The 19,773-nt window shown below is 38.2% G+C and overlaps 1 protein-coding gene across 1 annotated transcript; it reads right to left on the bottom strand.

Moving 5' to 3' along the window:
* Positions 1-467: 467 nt before the first annotated feature.
* Positions 468-18,681, bottom strand: edar (ectodysplasin A receptor). The gene is made up of 12 exons (XM_063005692.1): positions 18,633-18,681; positions 16,068-16,141; positions 14,758-14,880; positions 13,430-13,611; positions 13,002-13,087; positions 9,821-9,898; positions 9,159-9,284; positions 8,314-8,388; positions 7,429-7,495; positions 4,843-5,062; positions 3,274-3,334; positions 468-954 (listed from the first exon to the last, which is right to left on the bottom strand). Exons 1-12 carry the CDS (start codon positions 18,679-18,681, stop codon positions 626-628), a joined length of 1,470 nt encoding a protein of 489 aa, XP_062861762.1. The 3' UTR covers positions 468-625.
* Positions 18,682-19,773: the final 1,092 nt, after the last annotated feature.

Below are 19,773 nucleotides of genomic sequence, written 5' to 3'. Positions count from 1 at the left end.
TCACTCACTTTATAGCCTGGTCCTTACGAGGTGCTACAGCTTACAAGGTGCTGGAAATCACAGCCTCTTTACACCAAAGTCATACATTCACTCGTTTCTGACACATTTTTATGGGCTGCACACAGATTCCTCAGAGTTCAGCTGAAATGGGGGTGCTCAGAGAGAACATGCATTATTGTTTTGTCCACCTTGTTGCTGATTATTCTTCATTACTGCTCCATTTTTCTGTTCTTGCAAACACTAGAATGTGGTGAGGACACTGGTAGCTGCTCTCCAAAAGGGGGCTACTTTTTTCTGGTTCTGTGATGGACAAGGCGTGTGACATTGTATCTGTATAATATTTTGTGCTGCACCTATTGGAGCAGGTTTTGTGATTCTTCATTGTGGCTTCATTTAAAGAAATGTAGTCCTCTCATACACTAAAGAAATGACCAGATTTTGGCCAAAAGGGGGCGCTTAACATTTCCACACTCACAAGTGTTTCTGCTTTTGTTATTTTTTTGTGCTGCTTTATAAAGATTGTATATAAATGTAATAAATTACTGTTCTTGAGAATCGGAGCCTAAAGAGCTACCTGTTTTGTCCCCGTTCTTCATTTCTGTTTTGTTTTGAAATTTCTGTCCCCTCAAACACTGGCACAACGGGAAGAAATGATTAGCTGTTGGCCAGAAGTGGGTGCTCCAAGAATATCGAAGCATAGCGCTTCCACCACGTCCAACCTCTCGATCTGGACGAGTCTTGCTAGCAGGTCCGGGATGCTGTATCCAGCTGTGCTGATTCGGTCAAACAGTTGCATGCCATCGGTCATCCCTCCGATTTCATCACGCTTTAGTCCGAAACTCTCAGCCAGGTGACGCCACGTCCTGACTAACGCCTTCTCTGCACTGTAGGTGGTGCTCAACATGCGGCTTGTTCGCTCCAGGCAGTCGAAGGGCAACTCCACGGGACTCTGACCTGTACAGGGGACATACAAACAAACAGAAATTAACAGTGGAAAATCAGAGCAGTTGGCTACCCTAAACATTGTACCTTGTTGCCAACATCTAGCAAACTCCAATCACTTTTGCTTGTGGTTAGATTATAGGAAATGCATTCCTCTGCCACGCCTTCCAAACAGCTTTTTTGGCACTGAGGTGGCGTCTCATTGTACATGTGGAGACTTGGTGAACCTCTAATGGAATCATGTTGCTGTATAAAACTATAGAAAAATGCTAACATGATTCAATTACATTTTGTTCAAAAAACTTTAAGTGGCATTTAAATGACCTATGTTCATACATCTTCACAAATCAAGCAGGGATACATGCAAAAGGGGCAGAAATGGCTAAACACAATGTACTTCATGCTACCAAAGCTCCCAATAGAGTGTTCTTGTGTGAGTGGTGGCTCAGTTATTTAGGTAATACTGTCATACACCAAGAAAATGGTACAGGCCTAAATGCTTGATCTAGTAAGGGGATCTGTTGTTTCATTCTGTGGAGCATACTGCTACATGGCTTGAGTCCAGCTGAGGCTTATGGATTTGTAGGTTCAGGGATTCAAGCCTCACCACAGCCAAGCTGCCAGCACTGGGCCCTGGAAGAAGGCCCTTAAGCCTCAGATGCTTAAAATGTATCCTGTTCCAGCACAAATCCATCACAGGACTAGCAATTTATTTTGAAAGGATAATGTCTGAAGTCTCCATTCTGCAATAGTATGAATCATTATAGAAGACGACTTAGTTGCATGGGGTACTAAATGCAGGAGTAAATTATCCTGAATTTGCTTGGTTGATGAATCACTTCAGAGCCTGACTTGGGTTTTCTTTCAGTTCTTTCAAGTTTCCTCCAGTGAAGATGTTGCCTAAAAACCAATGAGGTTTTAATATCAGTCATGGGCGACGTTAAAAATGGGTTTGACTTTCTGGCTGGAATGCATTAGCCTAAATTCCCCAGTGGTCAGTGATACATATGAATAGTGCCAGTCTCTGCAGGTGGCATTCATTTCACTGTCGAAACATCAAGAAATAAAAAAAACCCACCCACAGATTGATCCCCTTGGGGAAAGTCCTGCCCTGTTTGCTCAGGCTTAATGCCTTCAAGATGCAAGATGCGGGACAGATGTCGTCAAAGCGGCATTCACTTTCTCCATTTGTACGCTTTTCGAAAACTAAGCCACAAAAACCACACTTTTATTACTTACTTAAAACAAACACGTTAAAATGGACTTGTTTCATTCGTTTCCTTAAGAAAAATGTGTGGAAATTTATAACCTTCTATTTTTGGTAGTTTATGAACAACAGAAATATAAAACATAAGTAATTAAATCCTTCACATATAGCTTTCTAATCAATAATTATGTTTAATGCAGTTTATGTTTTATTTGTTTGCTAACTGTACGAAACACAATCAGATTCAATCTAATATACACCGATACGCCAACACATGTAAACTACCTGCCTAATATGCTGTCTGAACAACTCTTACCTCCAGACATTTACAAGACATCTGAAGGATTTCTGTCATATCTGGTACCACAATGTTAACAAAAGCTCCCTCAACTTCTGTACGTTGTGAGCTGGACTGTCCTACAGTGCATCCTGGTTTTATCCCTTCCAAGGGTAAACAATGCAATGGATTCTTCTGACCAGTCAACCTACTTCTGTTGCTCCAGGGTCTGGTTCTGATGCCTGTGTGCACTTTGTAGGTGCTCTGGATGTTCGACTGAAGGTTGAAATTTGATTCAAAGTAGATCTTGTGTTGGTCTGTACAAGTCACCATATTCTAAATGTCTTCTGGCTCGTCCCTCCTCAGACCACTGTTTGTGGACACTCACCACGGCTGTCTGTGACACTTTTTGCTGTTTGGGAAAAACTTTAACCCAGGCGTTTGGCCATAACGATTGTGTCCTTATCACAGTCCCCCAGGACCTTATACTGATTTCAACTATGAGGAACTACCATCTAACATCTCAACAAACATCTAACATCTCAACAACCATCTAACATCTCAACATGTAATAGATCCCTCACCCTCACATGCACCAGTGCTACAGAATAGGCCTTGCGATGCACATTTGTGTGGGTGAGTGGGGACGAGGGTGGGGAACAGGGATCGTTAATATTTTAACATTGTTTTTATTGATGTTTGCAATTTATTATTAGAGAACAATAATTACATACCCACAAAACATCCTACCCCAACCTAAATCATCAATCAACCGCCTCGTAAATCTGTGTATATCTACTCAGTGACTTGGGTGTTTCAGTATTAGTATCCAGAAGTTGCTACTCACCCTCTGTAACATTGCAGGCTTTGGTGTACAAATCCAGGATTTTTTTCCGCCGACTGTGAATCTGTGGCAAGAAAAACACAAAGAGAACACGTAAGAACCACAGCGTGTGAGTGTGTGTAATCTGAACCAACATCACATCGTATGTTCAGCTATGAGATCACAGCAGTGGATTTTGCACAGTGAAAGTCTTTTGATCTTTTGATTAATTAACGTTCAGACCAAATGTCATTGAGCTAAAAATACTCAAATTAATCTTGAACAATCAAATCTGAATGTTAATTTCTGTAATTTGCTGTGAACTGATGATAACTGCCCTCACTCATAGATCATTCAGATCTAAACAATGATTTATTTAAATATTTAGGAATTACTGATCAGATTCAGAGTTGATAAAAATAAAAAAAAATCTCCAAAGATTGATGATCTGAAGTGTTCGCTTTAGTAATGTGTGTTAAATTACTGAAGGTGCTTTTATCTTTGACCAGTAACAGCTTGGAAATGATTGTTATTCTTGAATTAGCTTTTTATGATTACCCTAGTAATAAGTCACTTTTCAAATGTTATAAATACTTTAAATAGCCACTTTTCTGATTAAGCTTCTCACAAGGCTTTGAAGTATGTCTGTAGAAATTTCAGCCCATTCAGTCAGTAAAGGATTTGTATGGCTGTGCACTGGTGTTGGTCAAGAAAGCCACAACTCATGTTCCAGTTCATCCCAAAGCTGTTCAGTGGGGCTGAGGTCGGGAGTTTCTTTAAACCAAGGTTTTCTTCATGTCTTTATACACTGATCATAACATTATGACCACCTTTCTAATACTGTGTTGGTCCCCCTTTTGCTGCCCCATATGCAACAAACTGTGATGCTCTGTGTATTCTGACACCTTTCTATCAGAACCAGCATTAACTTCTTCAGCAATTTGAGCTACAGTAGCTCGTCTGTTGGATCGGACCACACGGGCCAGCCTTCACTCCCCACATGCATCAGTGAGCCTTGGCCACCCATGACCCTGTCACTGGTTTACCACTGTTTCTTCCTTGGACCACTTTTGATAGATACTGATCACTGCAGACCGGGAACACCCCACAAGAGCTGAAGTTTTGGAGATGCCATCACAATTTAGCCCTTTTCAAACTCAAATCCTCACGCTCGCCCATTTTCCTGCTTTTAACACATCAACTTTGAGGATAAAATGTTCACTTGCTGCCTAATATATCCCACCCACTAACAGGTGCCGTGATGAAGAGATAATCAGTGTTATACACTTCACCTGTCAGTGTTCATAATGTTATGCCTGGTGGATGTAAAGCTTGCTTTGTCATGCTGGTACAGGAAGGGCTCTTGTACCGCCTGAGCACCTTTGGTTCGGGATTTGCTGCCGAGCAATTTATATCTTGATCAAAATTAATTTAGTGTAATTAAATCTAAACCGACTGCATTGAGGAATGTAAACATAAAAGCTGCTTTCTTCAGTTTACAGTTTGCTTCAGTTTGATTATAATTTTTGTAACTCAGATTCAGTTCACTTCATCAGATCTGAACAGACTACTTTAATGTTTTATTCCACTCACCCCCACTGTTTTGCTGCTGTTGGTGCAGTTGTTGTTGTTGGTGCAGTTGTTGATTGTGCAGTTGTTGTTGGTGTGGTTGTTTGAGCAGACTGTATCTCGTGGGATAACGAGTGATAAAAGACACAGATCAGTCACTTCCTGTTTTTCCTGTGCTGCTTCCTCGTCACTGTCGATGCTTCGACTCAACAGCTGCTCGTTCTCTGATGATGCATCGTTTTCACTGAGGAGACAGAACGTTCAAAGCTGAATTCTGACTTTTTTTTACTGATTGATGATCAATCGTTGTAAGCTTTAGGTTACCACTACAGTTCATCACAATACAACACACCCTTACATTCACATTCACTTATATAGCAAAATAATTTACAGCAACCAATCCACCTTCTGCATGTCTTTGATTAAGGTGAAAATAGACTGGATCATAGGCAAGTTTTGAACCAATGTCTGAACCCAGGACCTTACAGATCACCACACTGGACCAGTGACATCAGTCTGTCTGTATAAATCAGAACATGATCTAACTGTCCCACATTTTTGACTTATTTTCTTTTGATTCTTTGAAAGCTCTGCATCATAAACCTTTCCTAAGAATAGTTAAGTGTATGTGTGTGCAGTAGGATTTGCTGTCTTCACCTTCATTTAGGTTTTTAAAGATCATTAGAAGTTCTTTGAAGCTTCTGTTTCATCCTTATTTCTTATTCATTGGACAAATTTTAGTTGTGCATTTTTAAAGCAATTTTTAACAATCTGTTTTTGAGCCTAAACTCTATCTAGCATGTTGCTAGGCTAATTTAAGACAAAAATCATAATGCTGGCCTTCATTCCAGGCCAGAAAAGCTTTTTGTCAACAAAAGCGACTCAGAGACGCTAACAGAACATCATTGTTTCACAGAAACTTGATACCTAAGTCAGGGTTTGGCATCCATTAGCATTAGCACATGGGTTGGCATTAGTCGCTTAGCCACAGTATGAGTCTGTGCTGGTGAGTTTATTCTGTTTAAAGCTCAGCTGCAGCTTATATGGACATAAATTTTCTTCTCCTTTGATTTATTCTGTTTGCTAAAAGTTACAAACCACAGATTTCAAAATTTCATTAAACTGTAAATAATACATTTCAGCAAACTAAAATAAAATCAGCTCCTAAAAATAAACTGTACAGTGAAAGTAAGGGTTTCTGACAGGTGTAAAAACATGTATATTTGAAACCACCTGCAAAAAACAGAGATTCCAGGTTGGTTCCTAAGCAGCTCTACAGAAAACCACATCTTTTAAACATAGTTAAATTGTAGGAATTTAAAATACAAAGTGGCGTTCATATGAATCAGAATCCTTTAATTCAAGTGTCTCCTGTCTACAGAAACACATTACTAATTATTCTGATTATTCATGTATGGCTTTTAGTGAGTTTTTATGACCCCATATTTCACTATCAAATAAATCTAGTGTAACAGAGGAGGTTTTTCATTTGCAGAAATATACAGTCATGATAATTTACTTTACACAAGCTTATTGACTAAAATATATCACAGGTCTCATGAGTTGCATATGCATTCCAATATTCTTCATTTATTTAGCCCTAGTTTACCCCACAACTCAAATGACTCAATTCATAATAAATTCAAACAAAATAGAATAGCTTATGCTTGTGGCAGTCTAATGTGCTAGCTCACCACCCCACCGCTGGGACCTCAAGCTCAAGAGTTCCAGTCTCATCTGTGCTATCAACCTGACCAGGCCTATGGGAGGGAGGTCAATAGGGTTTCACTGCTGGCTGGTCGGGCCAGTGAATGATTCATGGAATAGCTAGGTTTAGCGTGGCTCTGTACACAAGAGGGAGTCAGTGACGTCACTCATGTTGGAGAGGGTGTGTGATTGCGTGATGTTGCTCACCGTGGCAAGAGAAAAGAAACTGTAATGGGAAACTAAACACAAAATTGGACCACCAACCCCAAAAAATCCCAACAAATAAATGAAATAAAAAGTAAAAATGATATTAAAATATTTTTTTAAACATTTATTTGAAGTGAATTTTTTTAGCTATTTTACAGAGACTTAAGTTTCAACATGTTAAATAATTTGAGACCTTGTGTTTTATTTACATCTTAAAATCCATGTCAGGACTGCGTGACTGTCTGTATCCATAACAGTAGCTATAATGCTAATTAACATAGTTTGAAGATGACTGAGAATGAAGTGGGCTTAATGAGTATAATTACCGCTGTGTCAGAGAGGATTGTAACCCTCCACCAGACGTCGGGAAAAAAGGTTTGAAGCAAAATGCTCAGCTTACGTTTGTCTTGTTCTGAGTAAAAATTAGCTTCTCTTTTGCCTTGAGCTACATTTTCATCAAACTACTTTGAACAACATTATGTTTCCAGTCCAAAAGGATGCAGAGGAACCTGAATGAGCTCAGTTCTCACAGCTAAAGCTTTGTTGATTTAACTGCGGTGGATTAAGAAGTGTTGAAGTGTTGAAAAGACAAAAAAAGGTATTAAGGGGTTAGAACAAGATGCACTTTCTCTTTTATTCATTAATGCTATATTTAGAACTATATGTAAGTATTTCCTGGAAACTTTTTTTGCTTACCTTTTCACAGTTTTTGGAGGAGGTGGAGGTTTAAACTCATCCTTCTCTGTAAATATAGCAACATTTTCTAAAAAAAAAAAAAAAAATTAACAACATAAATGAAATGAGAAATATATGGCTACAAATCTGAATTAACATATAACTGCATTGATTAAAACAGTAAAGAAAACAGTAAGGAAAACTCTGCTGATATCAGGCGTGTGCTGGTTACACAGCTCACCCTCATTTTTCATTTCATGTTTTACCACTGTAGCTCATATTTAGGCTTCTACATACAGTCTGAACAAACAACTCAGTATAGTTACTTAAAATTAAGAAACTCAAGAAAATAATAATAAATCTAATGAGATTTAGGTTCTTAAACAATATGATATTGTTATAGTGTGAGGTGAATTTCTAATGTAGGTTACATATTTGAAGGGGTTTCATTGTGTTTTTTTTCATATTATCTCCTCATATTCAATACACATGTGACCATAAGCTTGTTGAATGTCCTATTTGATAAGCATGAGAATTTAGTTTGGGTGAGTGTGTGTGAGTGAGTGAATGAGTGAGTGTGTGAGTAAATTAGTGAGTGTATGTGTGAGTGAATGAGTGAGAGTGAGTGAATAAACGATTGAGTGAATGTGTAAGTAAATGAGTGAGTGAATAAATGAGTGAGTGAATGAGTAAATGTGTGTGTGAGTAATTGAGTGAGTGTGTAAGTGAATGAGTGAGTGAGTAAATTAGTAAATGTGTGATTGAGTGAGTGTGTAAGTAAATGAGTGAGTGTGTGAGTGAATTAGTGTATAATGGCCCTATAGTGTTTATTGTAAACCCTACTCAGGTGGTCCCTGAAGATAATTAGTGTGAATGTAGTAGGCCTGGTAATTATGTTGTTCTCACCTTGAACCTCTTTCTTCTCCTCCTGCTTGTTTGTTGGAGCCTCTATGGTTTTTACAAGCTGACTCGCACAGCATGCTGGGAAAAAAACAGTGCATAATAAATAAATATAGAAAATATTCATAATATAAAAACATTGCCAAAGTCACTCCTGCTTTCATTTATTGCTGATAGAAATTAGAGTGATATAAACCAGTCTGATTTTGTTGAGTGTGTGTCGACCTTCAGAAGCTTCTGGAGATGCAGGACCACCATATGTGATCACTTAGTTAGAAACAAACAGCCTCTCATGTACATTTCAAAGATATTTAATAAAAGTGAACCAATATAATACATCAACAGACACAAAGAGCTGCTGATGCCACTTACAAAAGATCCAGTTTAGTCCTAATATACTAACACCTCATCTCAACCCTCACCTTAACCTCAACTCTAATTTCAACCTTAAGCCTCATATTAACTTCAATCCTTATATACACCTCAACCCTGATCTTAACCTCAACTCTAATCTTAATGTCAACCCTTATCTCAACCAGAATCCCAACCTAATTTCAACCTCAATCCTAATTCCAACATCAATCCTGGTTTGATCCCTTTATCTAGTTACACATGTGGTTTAGTTTCTTTCCACTTTCCCAACAACATGCAGCAGGTGAATTGGCTACAGATATTGCACCTTGGTGTGGCTTAGTAAAACAATACTAAAGTACTCCTGCAGTAGACTGGCATCCTGAACAGTTTATACACACATTAAACAGCTACTAAAGATGAATGACTACATGAATATAAGAACGAATGTTCAGGCTACAAAAGTTGTTCTACTCTTCATGGCCGGAGTACTGCCTTACCTTGACCATTTGGCTTGGCTTTTAGAATGTAGAACATGATGATCATTACTATAGCGATGGCCATGATGAAGATGGTTGACATAGCAATGATGAGCGCTGTTGCTAGGTGACCCTGTCCTGTTGGATCTGCCATGATAAAAAAGATGGTTATGTTTAGGTTTAAGTTAGTAATACAGAATTATTATGTGTGGAGTATTAATTGTTGTGACTAAAGAACCTTAATTCACTAATTAGAATGGGTGTCCCAATACTTTTGTCAATCTAGTGTAAGTAGTGTCCAAACATTTTACAAATATAAAGTATCTGTGCATTAAAGTTGAGATTGCTTGCAGGGGGCATTTACTTTTTCAACTTCCACTTCAGCATAATAAATCATAGGTGCCCAAATCTGGCATTTACATTTATGGAATTTAGCAGATGCTTTTATCCAAAGCGACTTACAGTCTAAGGCTAAGCAATTGAGGGTTAAGGGCCTTGCTCAAGGGCCCAACAGTGGCAACCTGGCAGAGGTGGGGTTTGAACCAGCAACCTTCTGCTTTCTACCTTAACCACTAGGCTACAACTGCCCCTGGCACACTGGCACATGACTGCAGTCTTTTTTCTTTCTTTCATTGTGTGTGGATCCTCCAGGAAATGCTAATGCAGTTTTCTACACGTCATACCTTTCTCTGCATGAGGAAACGTGGTGGTGCTGGTGGACGATACTCCAGATCCAAGTTTTGATGAAACTGTTTGCATACCTGAAAAAAATCCACAATATCATCATTATCATCCCACCTTCACATCAACACATTATCAGTAGATCCATGGAAGAAAAAACAATATTGTGGTCATTTTTGCATCCCAAACTCCTAAAATCGTATATTGCCGGGTTTCAACAATATACACAATTATACCAAAATGCAAGCAAAGACCCAAACGCAGTTTTTCCCCAATGTTGGTATTTCTGATTCTCCCCCTGTAATAAAGTCTCCCTAACACAGTGGGTCTATACACCAAGAGAATGGTACAGGTCTGAATTCTTGACCCCTACAGTGGGAGAATAGCTTTGTTTTGCTTTGTGGGATGTTCTGCTAAGTCCACCAAGTCCTTCCAATATTTAGTCAGTATCTGATGTTTGTCATGTGTTATTGTCTGTACTGCCGTTTGTCCATTAAAGCTCATATTTCATCATTATTCTTATTTTTTTTAAATAAAGTGAATTAATGACCTAGAAACTGATGCCTGAAATAGACAAAAAAAAAGAAAAAAAAAAAAGAATGGTATGTATGAAGAAGAAAATCTCTGCTAACACTGAGGTCATTATGTTGGTTGATTTTATTAAGCTTTGGTGGTTAGCGGTGCCTCAGGACTTATTTTTATTTAGCAATTAATTCAAAGCAAATCCGACCTGCTGGTACCTGCGGCCCCTTTTGTCTGGAGGTTTTTGAATGAAAGCCTTGATTGACACTGATGTTTGGTGGGAAATCAGTGATTTGCTAATTGCTAAGTGGAAAAGTGATTGTTGTTTTGGCACCAGATTAAAGTCAGACAGTAATTGTGCTTAATAGTTTTGAACCCTCGGGTCGCTCATTATTACTCATTATTGATCTGTCTAGCATCAGAATGTCTTTATGAAAGCCTGTTGGGTTAGCATTTCTGTACTGATTAGCATCAGCCCTAACATGCCAAATAACAGCAGATTCTTTAAATAGATTCTAAAAAGCAAAGCACTTCAGTGATTAGACGCAACCGTAGATTGGACAAGTGTTGTAGAGGGTGTGTGGTGATTCGACTATTCATGAACAGAATGGGGATTGTGCAACTGGCAGCCAATTAAAAATTGGGAACTGAACATGACAATATTGGGGGAATAATTCAGAAAAACATAGAAAAATAAATAAATAGTAAAAGTTATTTTGCATACGTTTAATTCATTAAGGATAAATAATAATACCTTACATTTACAATAAAATTCAATGTAAATCTAAGCCTAATGAGTTTAAAACTCAGGGCTGTTTAAAAGTGGACAGCAGGAGGTAAACACTTTTTTTCTGCAAGCATAAACAGGTTCTTGATCTTTTTTACACCCTTGAAACTTCATATTTCTTAATTAGCAGATACAAGCGCCGCTGTGAGCGAGCATAATTTGCAGATTAACTGACAAGCGCAGACTCGTCTTTACCTTCCTGTTTTCGTCTGCATGGTTTCAGACTTTTAAGTGTTTGATTGAGGTCTGCAATTAAAAAGTAAAAACCCACTGGCCTTGTTTCTACCTGAAAAACATCCAGGAGGGTGTAAAGATGACATCCAGTCAAAAGTTTACATACACATGCATGGGATGTGTAAATCATAGCAGTCTTGGAATTTCACCAGATTCTTTTTTCCTGTGATTAAATGATTAAACACCAAACAAATTTGAACACACTTTATTGTGGCTTTACTGGAAAAATCTGCCAGGATGAAAATATACAAACAGCAACTTAGATGATTAGTTTGGAGGTATATGAAGGTTTATAATGCACTAGACTTTGTAGCATGACCTCTTCATTTCTACTGATTATGACTTACTTCAGCTGCCCATATAAATAGGACTGTTTAATTACACCCATTAGACTTTACAACAAGTATTACACTGAAAGTCCAGATTTTCAAGCTAAAAATGTTATTCAGAGCAATTTTAGAAGTGAGCCTTACGTCACTGTGTGGTTATAGGCTGTCAAGCAAAAAATAAGCTCTTGCTATAAAATCAGCACTTAAAGCTCAACAGATCACATACACATTCTTCTAAAGGAGTTTAGTGCTCAGATGACCAGAAGTATGGTTTTTAGGCTAATTTTGGCTTTTCTAAAGTGACCTTGTCAAAGTCCTGACCTCAACCCTAATGAGAATATGTGAACTCCACAGAAGTGCAAGTCTGTCCCAAAGAACAACACATTTGGGGAAACAAAAATATCCCATCAGGGTTTTACCAGGAGCTGATGGCTTTCAGAAGCAGCTTAGACCAAACATTTGGTTGCTGTGTTTACATTTTCACCCCAGCAGATTTTGACATATTTTCAGAAAACAAACAATATTTTTTTTATGTAAAAGCATGAAATAGAAAAATAAATGTCTGTTTCAATCATTCAATCAGGGAGAAAAAAATCAATGAAATTCGAATACATGAAAGGCACGTCCCTTTAAAGTGTATATAAACTTGTTAAACTTTTATGTTACTGTCATTAATCATATTTTAAAGTATTAACTTTAAAGTTCAAAGTTACTTTGAAATCAAAACCAATAAATTATGTGGTCACCTTATTTTTTGCCTTTAATTTCTTTCCAATCCACAACTTATGAAAGAACTGTTGCAGAAATGCATCACAGTATCGAAGCCACAGTAAGTCACCTGCCAAAAAACTGCTCCTCTGTCCTTTTACTAATCCCCCTCATCCAGGCAGCGGTTTCTTTATGTTGTGAGCCCAACCTCAGCAATGTTCGGCTCACGCTCAGTCGCTAGCTTTAGTCACGGTACCAAATAACATAAGGGAGCCAGTTCAAGAACCTGATACTTTTTTTCCATTTACAGCACTGGTATTGGGGTTTGTTTAAGGAAACAATGAGCATTGGTTTAGGAGCTGAACCATTTCTGTCAGTGGAGCAAAGTTCCAAAACATCTTTACCAAAATAAATCAATTTTTTTACTTTTACTTTTCTGTACCTTAAAATTTCCAACCAGTGATTACTAAAGACGCTGTGACATTTTACTATCAGCTAAAGGGGAATCATTGAATTAGTGGTGCTGAGATCTGTTACCCTTTTTTGTATCTTTATTTATTTATTTATCTTAAATAATAAATAAATAATTGAAATTCATCTTACACTCTTTGGTGTTTCGTGGAGAGTTCTGACAGGAATGACACACCATGCCATAGATGTTTCTGGGACGATTTTCCAAAATGTAGTACCTGTATGAGATGAAGAGAAGATCATGCAATAATCAGTTCTGTATTCCGACTAAATGTACTAGATGTACTGGAGATCCACACAACAGCTATGAACACATTCATACACTAAACACACACGACTGATTCACACAGTTTTTCAAACCCCGCTAACTGCAACCAGCTACATATTCTGCATATTCTGAAGGAGTATAGTGTATATATAGTGTGTATGTAGTGAATGTTTGTGTGTGTCTGTAGTGTGTGAGTGTATATGGTGTGTATGTATGTATTTATTTAGTGTATGATTGTGTATGTATGTAGTGTGTGAGAGTATAATGGTGTGTGTGTATGGTAGTTACTCACCCAGGTAAACAGGGTCCACACTCTGCGTCGCTCTCTTTAGTCCCTGATATCAGCACTGTCGCTCTGTACAGAGCATCACAGTCTTTATGACGACGGCAAATTTCATATTTACCCCTGGAGAATTTCCCTGGTGGGCACGGCACACAGTTATAGTCCTCATCTTTAACACCATATCCACAGTTCTACACACACCCACACACACACACAAAGAGAGAAATGGAAACAAATATTTATTATAAATATATTAATAATAACTTGTTTGTTTTTATAATACATAAGTAATAAAAGTTAAAAATAAATAATAAAACGTATAATTTACAAATAATAATAATCATTAATATGATTAATAAGCTCTGTAATTACTTTTAAAAAGTTTATAAAGTTGTTGTTTGAAATCTTTCTGACTGATCATAAGATGTAATGAAGTGAGAAGTCTGAGCTCTGATGTGGCTCTCACAGATCCTTCAGAAGCTCTTTAAGGATCAAGGGAACTTTTTGATCTTGTTATGAAAGTGTTAAACGTGATAGATCAAAGATGGCACCAGTTACAGACCTGGAATATTAATTACAGACGACTGAGTTACGAAAGAGACGAAAGGAATAAACAAAGGAGGATGAATAGAGAATGTATGGGGAATGGATGGAGAATGGATAGATTGATGGAGAATGGATGGAGAATGAATGAAGAATTAATAGATGGATGGAGAATGGATAGATTGATGGAGAATGGATGGAGAATGAATGAAGAATTAATAGATTGATGGAGAATGGATGGAGAATGGATAGATTGATGGAAAATGGATGGAGAATGGATAGATTGACGAAGAATAGATGGAGAATGATGAAGAATGGATGGTGAATGGATAAATTGATGGAGAATGAATGAAGAATGGATAGATTGATGGAGAATGAATGAAGAATGGATAGATTGATGGAAAATGGATGGAGGATGGATGGAAAATGGATAGAGGATGGATGGAGCATTGATGGAGAATGGATGGAGGATTGATGGAGAACTGATGGAAAATGGATGGAGGATGGATAGAGGATGGATGGAAGATTGATGGAGAATGGATAGAGGGTAGAATGACCGCCTTCTGTATATTTTTGAAAGGTGCAAAGAGCCTAAACCCACATGGCAGAACATGCCAAAGCTTCTCACAGACTGGAAACAAGGTTAAAACCCAGAGGTTTAAAACCTATGTCGCTGTAACTGCTGTACCAGTGTGCTGCTCAGTCAATATTTGTATTATTATTATTATTATTATTATTATTGTGTGCTGTAGTTGCACTCACTGTTAGGTGTGTAAATGGTGTGTATGTGTTACCATGTATGGTTCTTTTCCTGGTTGGCACTGTGGGCATGGCCGACAGCTGCTGCTGCTGTGGTTGTAGAATTCATTTTCTCCACAGCTGGAGTATTCAGCGTTTAGACGATAAACACTAGAGGCCTAAAACACACACAAAAATCTTATCAGACATGCTTTCATTTATTCATGTGTGTGTGTGTCGCAGACCACTCCTTTTTACCTGCCAACGATGGAGTCTGACAGAGAGAAGTATCATTATTTTTTATGTCAGCGCCTTGTGCAGCCAAGAGGCCACAATTGCAGAAGCAATTAGGAAACCGTTTGACCATCTTTCCCTCAAGACATGTCTGATCTTGTCTGTGTGGATGCCTGACCAGTCAACAGGGCCGCTAGCACCAAGCAAACACTATAAAATGTATAGAGGCTAGTGCTAATCACTCTTTGCAGTCTTTTTTTGTACTTTGTGCCAGTAAACCTTTAGGTTATTGGATTCTCGTGGCTAGAGAAGTGACCTTCAGGATCTCTCTCTCGCTTGTTTGCTCGCTCTGTTTGTGTAATGGAAGGATTTTTGACAGTAATTATTCTGTAATAATCAGGATTATGCTGACGGCTCCTAATCCTGAAGCCTTTTGTGGATTGAGGAATTAAGAAGCTGTCATTAAGTGATTGGAGTATAGAGAAATTCCATTCTGGGAAAAACGCCAGTGAGCGCCAGCGGGGACAGTAGCAAGGGAGGAGGTATTTCAATACAAATAAAACAGATTTAATTATTGTTTTTTGCTAGAATCAGGCATTAATTGTGAGAACGAAGCTGCTACAGAAACCAGGATCATTACTATAAATATTATTAGTAATTACACAAATGAATCATTCATCGCTGTGGGCAGTGTTGGTGCTGCAGACCTCTAGAGACCTGGCTTTGGTCCTTGCCTATAGAAGGTTCAGTCTTGGTTTTCTTCCAGCTCCCATTAATATGCCAGTAGGTGGATTGCCTACTTTAAGCAGCCCCAAGGTGTAAGTCAGTTAAAATGCACCGGTCCAACACCCTTAATATGGTCCCAATCCACCTATCAGCCATATTTTGATGTGTTACAGACATGAGGAGACTGCTACTGCTAAACTCCACTCATAAATTGTTACCAAAGGTGGGAATTGAATCAGGGTTGGTGGAGTTGTGCAGAATCAACACTACCTTCTGTGTCTCTCTAACGTTTGTAAAACAGAAATAAAATATTCCACATTTTATACGGTCGGCGAGAGTCTGAACAGAGATTGGCTGATTTGTATCGGGAGGCGGAACATTAAGCAAGACCCCAGACAAGACTCACCAACAGCAGCGAGACGAGGCAGGATTCAAACGTGTGCCTTGTTCGGACCATCACGCCCCTCCTGAGAGGAAAACCTGTAAGAAAAGGAAGCAGGAAGTGAGAAGAGTAACTGGAAGTAAACTAGGAAACAGAATCCTGTGGAAAAAAACAGTTATGCTAATTTAAAATAAAAATCTTTCTTGAATGATAAAATCTGTAAATGTGGCGGATGATATTTTACACTTTTTAGTGTTTGTAAACTCGGTGTAGAATATGTGGTATAGTGTAGAATACAGTGTAGTGTATTTTTTTACTAGCCTCACCATACATCACCACCTCACTATAACCCTTTATTTTTGCTCATTGATTTTATGACTATAAAATGGTCTATTGCGCCAGCCCGCCACTGTGTTATCGGCAGGCTGGGTGTCTACAAAGACATGATGGGCCATGTCTGTGGGCGGTGGGGAACCAAAGCCTTGCGATGGATTTGTGCCCTGTCCAGGGTATTCCTGCCTTGTGCCCATTGTACATACTGTCATGCATGGTGGGTGGTGGTTGTACTATACTCAACTGTTGTTTGGCATTGCAGAAAGTGGACAGAATAAATAAAATTCTTTCATTGTGGGTGTAACTCTGTGTTCCAGCAGGGTAATGACCAAAAATTACATCAAAGCTGGCTTTGGAAAGGCCTTCCTAAAGTTCTGACCTTAACCCTGTTAAAGAATGTAAGGATGGTACTAAAAATTCAGCAAATCTGGTTAAACTTTACCAGTCCAATTCTGACAAACCTAAGCATAAGTAACAGCTGGTTAAGGTTAAGAGAGCTGAAATATTAGATCTGCTCTCTATTTCTGACTTGAGATTCTTGCTCCAGTTTTTGGGAATCTTGCCCCCGGGGATCTTGCTGTGTGGTCTGTGTGCATCAGTGTTTACAGTGATACAATAAAAACACTATAAGGGTGGAGAGGTGGTGCCCTGCCTTTTCTACAAATGTCTCAGTGGAGTCCATGGCTAAATCAACCTGTCAAATGCATGATAGCATGAAAAAAGCTAATATGGTTTGCGAAATGCACATATTAATGGTAACCAGGGTAAACATGGGCAGTGTAGCAGAACGAGCGGAGAGAATGTGCTGTAATTACGCCCAGAAGCTTCATACAGACACTTTTCAAATAATAATTATGACTGCTGCATGAAGCGGCAGGTTCTGAAAGATCTACCGCTTTTCTTAACTGCATTTTTTCTCAATGAAATAAAAAACAGCCACTCTGTCATAAAGATCATATTTAGTTTGACTGAATGACAAGCGCTCAAATCAAAACTCTTTAAACATTTTAAAGAAGGTCAAAAAGAAGCCAGGGGTCACTAGAAAAGAGTTGCAGGATAAGCTGCTTTCACAGAGAACAATCAGCTATTAAGTGTAGCATATGCAGTCATCTCCGTTCCTAGCCCACGCTTAACTTCTCAGCTAATATTGAGCATTAGAGATGCTAACAGGGCTAAACACTTACACACAAGCACTCATTCCAATCAAATCAAACACAAATAAAACAAAATAGAATCTCTGGTAATAATTCAGCTGCTCAGGTTTGGAGAAAAAAAACTTCGCTACAAATTTGATCCCAAGAACACCAAACCTACAGTGAAGCATGGTGGTGGAAGCATCATGATATGGAACTGCGGTACTGCAGGCACTACTGGACATCAAAGTGTCACAACATCAAAGGATAATCCAGACTGTTATCAGCAACAAGTCCTAAAGCCAGGGTCTGCTATGGTATGGGGCTGTGTCAGTGCCCTTGGCAAAAGTAATTTACACTTCTGTGAAGGCAGCATTATTGCAAAAAGTACACTGAGATCTTAGAGCAACATATGCTGCCTTCAAGATGTCATCTTTTCCAGGGACGTCCATGTATTTTTTAACAAGACAATGTAAAACCACACACTGTGCTTGTTACAAAGGCATGACTGCCAAAGAAGAGGGTATGGGTACTTAACTGGCCTGCCAGAGGAAATGTGTAGAAAATTGGAAAACAGTTTGTCCTATTTGTAGGAAGAATGGGACAAGAAAACACTTACACTCTTCATCACTTCCTCGGCACAAAAACATCTTTTAAAAGTTATGAAAAGGCATAACAACAGTAAAAAGTGGTAAATGCTTTACCATCCCAAACATGACATATCTCGGATTTTTACTGTTTGCGATGAAATAAAGGTCAATGTTAAAGTAAGAGACACTGCTTTTTTATTTGCATTTTCAATACTGTCCTAACTTTTTTCTGATTTGGAGTTGTAAAGATTTGTGCTGAAAGTATATTAAATACCAGAACGTAAAAGAATTGAATCTTTTTTCCCTTTAAAGGTGTCAACAACATGCACAGAATTTTGTGTTTCTTAATCCCAGAAAGAAGGAAGCATTTTCTCAAATCTGTACATTTTGGCTGCCACCTCTCCTGCTTCACGTTTCATCGGCATGGCGGAAGCCTTAGTTAAAGAAAAAAACAAAACTTCTTTAGTAGTCCTGCTGAAAGGCTTTTCGCTTCTGATCCACCATCACTCATTTATCAGACTAAACGAACTCACACACAAGAAGCTTTTCATTAGACTCCAGGGCTTTGTCGGGACTTGCCATCGTTTGAAAGAAGACCGTGGGGTTATTAATCTTATAACAGCCGCCTAATCTAAGATAAACACACACAGTATCATTATCCTTATCATTAACAAACCTAAAATATCTACTCCTAGGGGAGATTAACATCAGGGCTGATATTATTACACCCCGTCTATCGAATCTGTTGATAGTTAAACTTCCTCTGCAGGTATTCTTAACCTTTTCTTAAGGCTCGAAATATTTTACATCCCTGAATCACCAAAAGATGCACATATAGTGTACTGTAAATAACACTGTTCTTTTCTGTAACTGAACAATAGAAACACATACTTTGTGAAAAAAAAAAATTCTACTATTTTATTCTACTATTCTAACTATTTTATGAGTTATGTTTACAAAGAAAAAAGTTCAGAGTCAAAAATCTACATGCAGCAACTAACAGGATTTATTTAGAGGTGTGGAAAGTTCTACAGCGTCATTGCTGGTTTCCTATTATCTCATTACAGATTATTATTGCTTGATTTCTCAGAGTCCATAAAAATAGGGCTAGTGTACCTGCACTAACCCAAAAACGAGGTCTGCTGGAACATGTGTGCCACTGTTCACACTCCTGCATGCTTTACCTAACTATGGAGTGGCTGATGTATAAAAAGCTCCATCTGCAGAAGCACCTTAAAATTTCAGCAAAAACAATAAAACAGAAGCTGAATTTTCTGTACGTCAGCTTCAGCCCATGGAGATGAAGCTTCCTTGACTTTGGTGGCTGATTAACTTAAGGGGCAATTACTTTTTCACACAGGGCCAGTTGCTGTTGGAAAACTTTTTTCCATTTAATAAATAAAATAATCACTAAGAAAAGGATTCTGGAATCTGAAATAATTAAAGTCTATTAGGCAAAATACTTTTTTTAAGGACCTGTAGCTTCAATCAAAACATCCTGATCCTCACAGCTGATTTTTTTCATTCGTTCATCTGTTTCTCATGATTGTGTTTGTGTGTTTTTTTCTGATATCACTGCTGTTTGCTGATTTAAAGCAGCTGGGCTTCGTCGTCACAGAAAATCACTTAACATTCATTAATTACTTTCTGTGTAATTAGGAAATTACATCTGAC

Source organism: Trichomycterus rosablanca, chromosome 12 (genome assembly GCF_030014385.1).
Source record: "Trichomycterus rosablanca isolate fTriRos1 chromosome 12, fTriRos1.hap1, whole genome shotgun sequence".
Classification (NCBI taxonomy): domain Eukaryota; kingdom Metazoa; phylum Chordata; class Actinopteri; order Siluriformes; family Trichomycteridae; genus Trichomycterus; species Trichomycterus rosablanca.
Note: the sequence above shows the minus strand (reverse complement) of the source record. Positions and strands in the feature narration are given on the sequence as shown.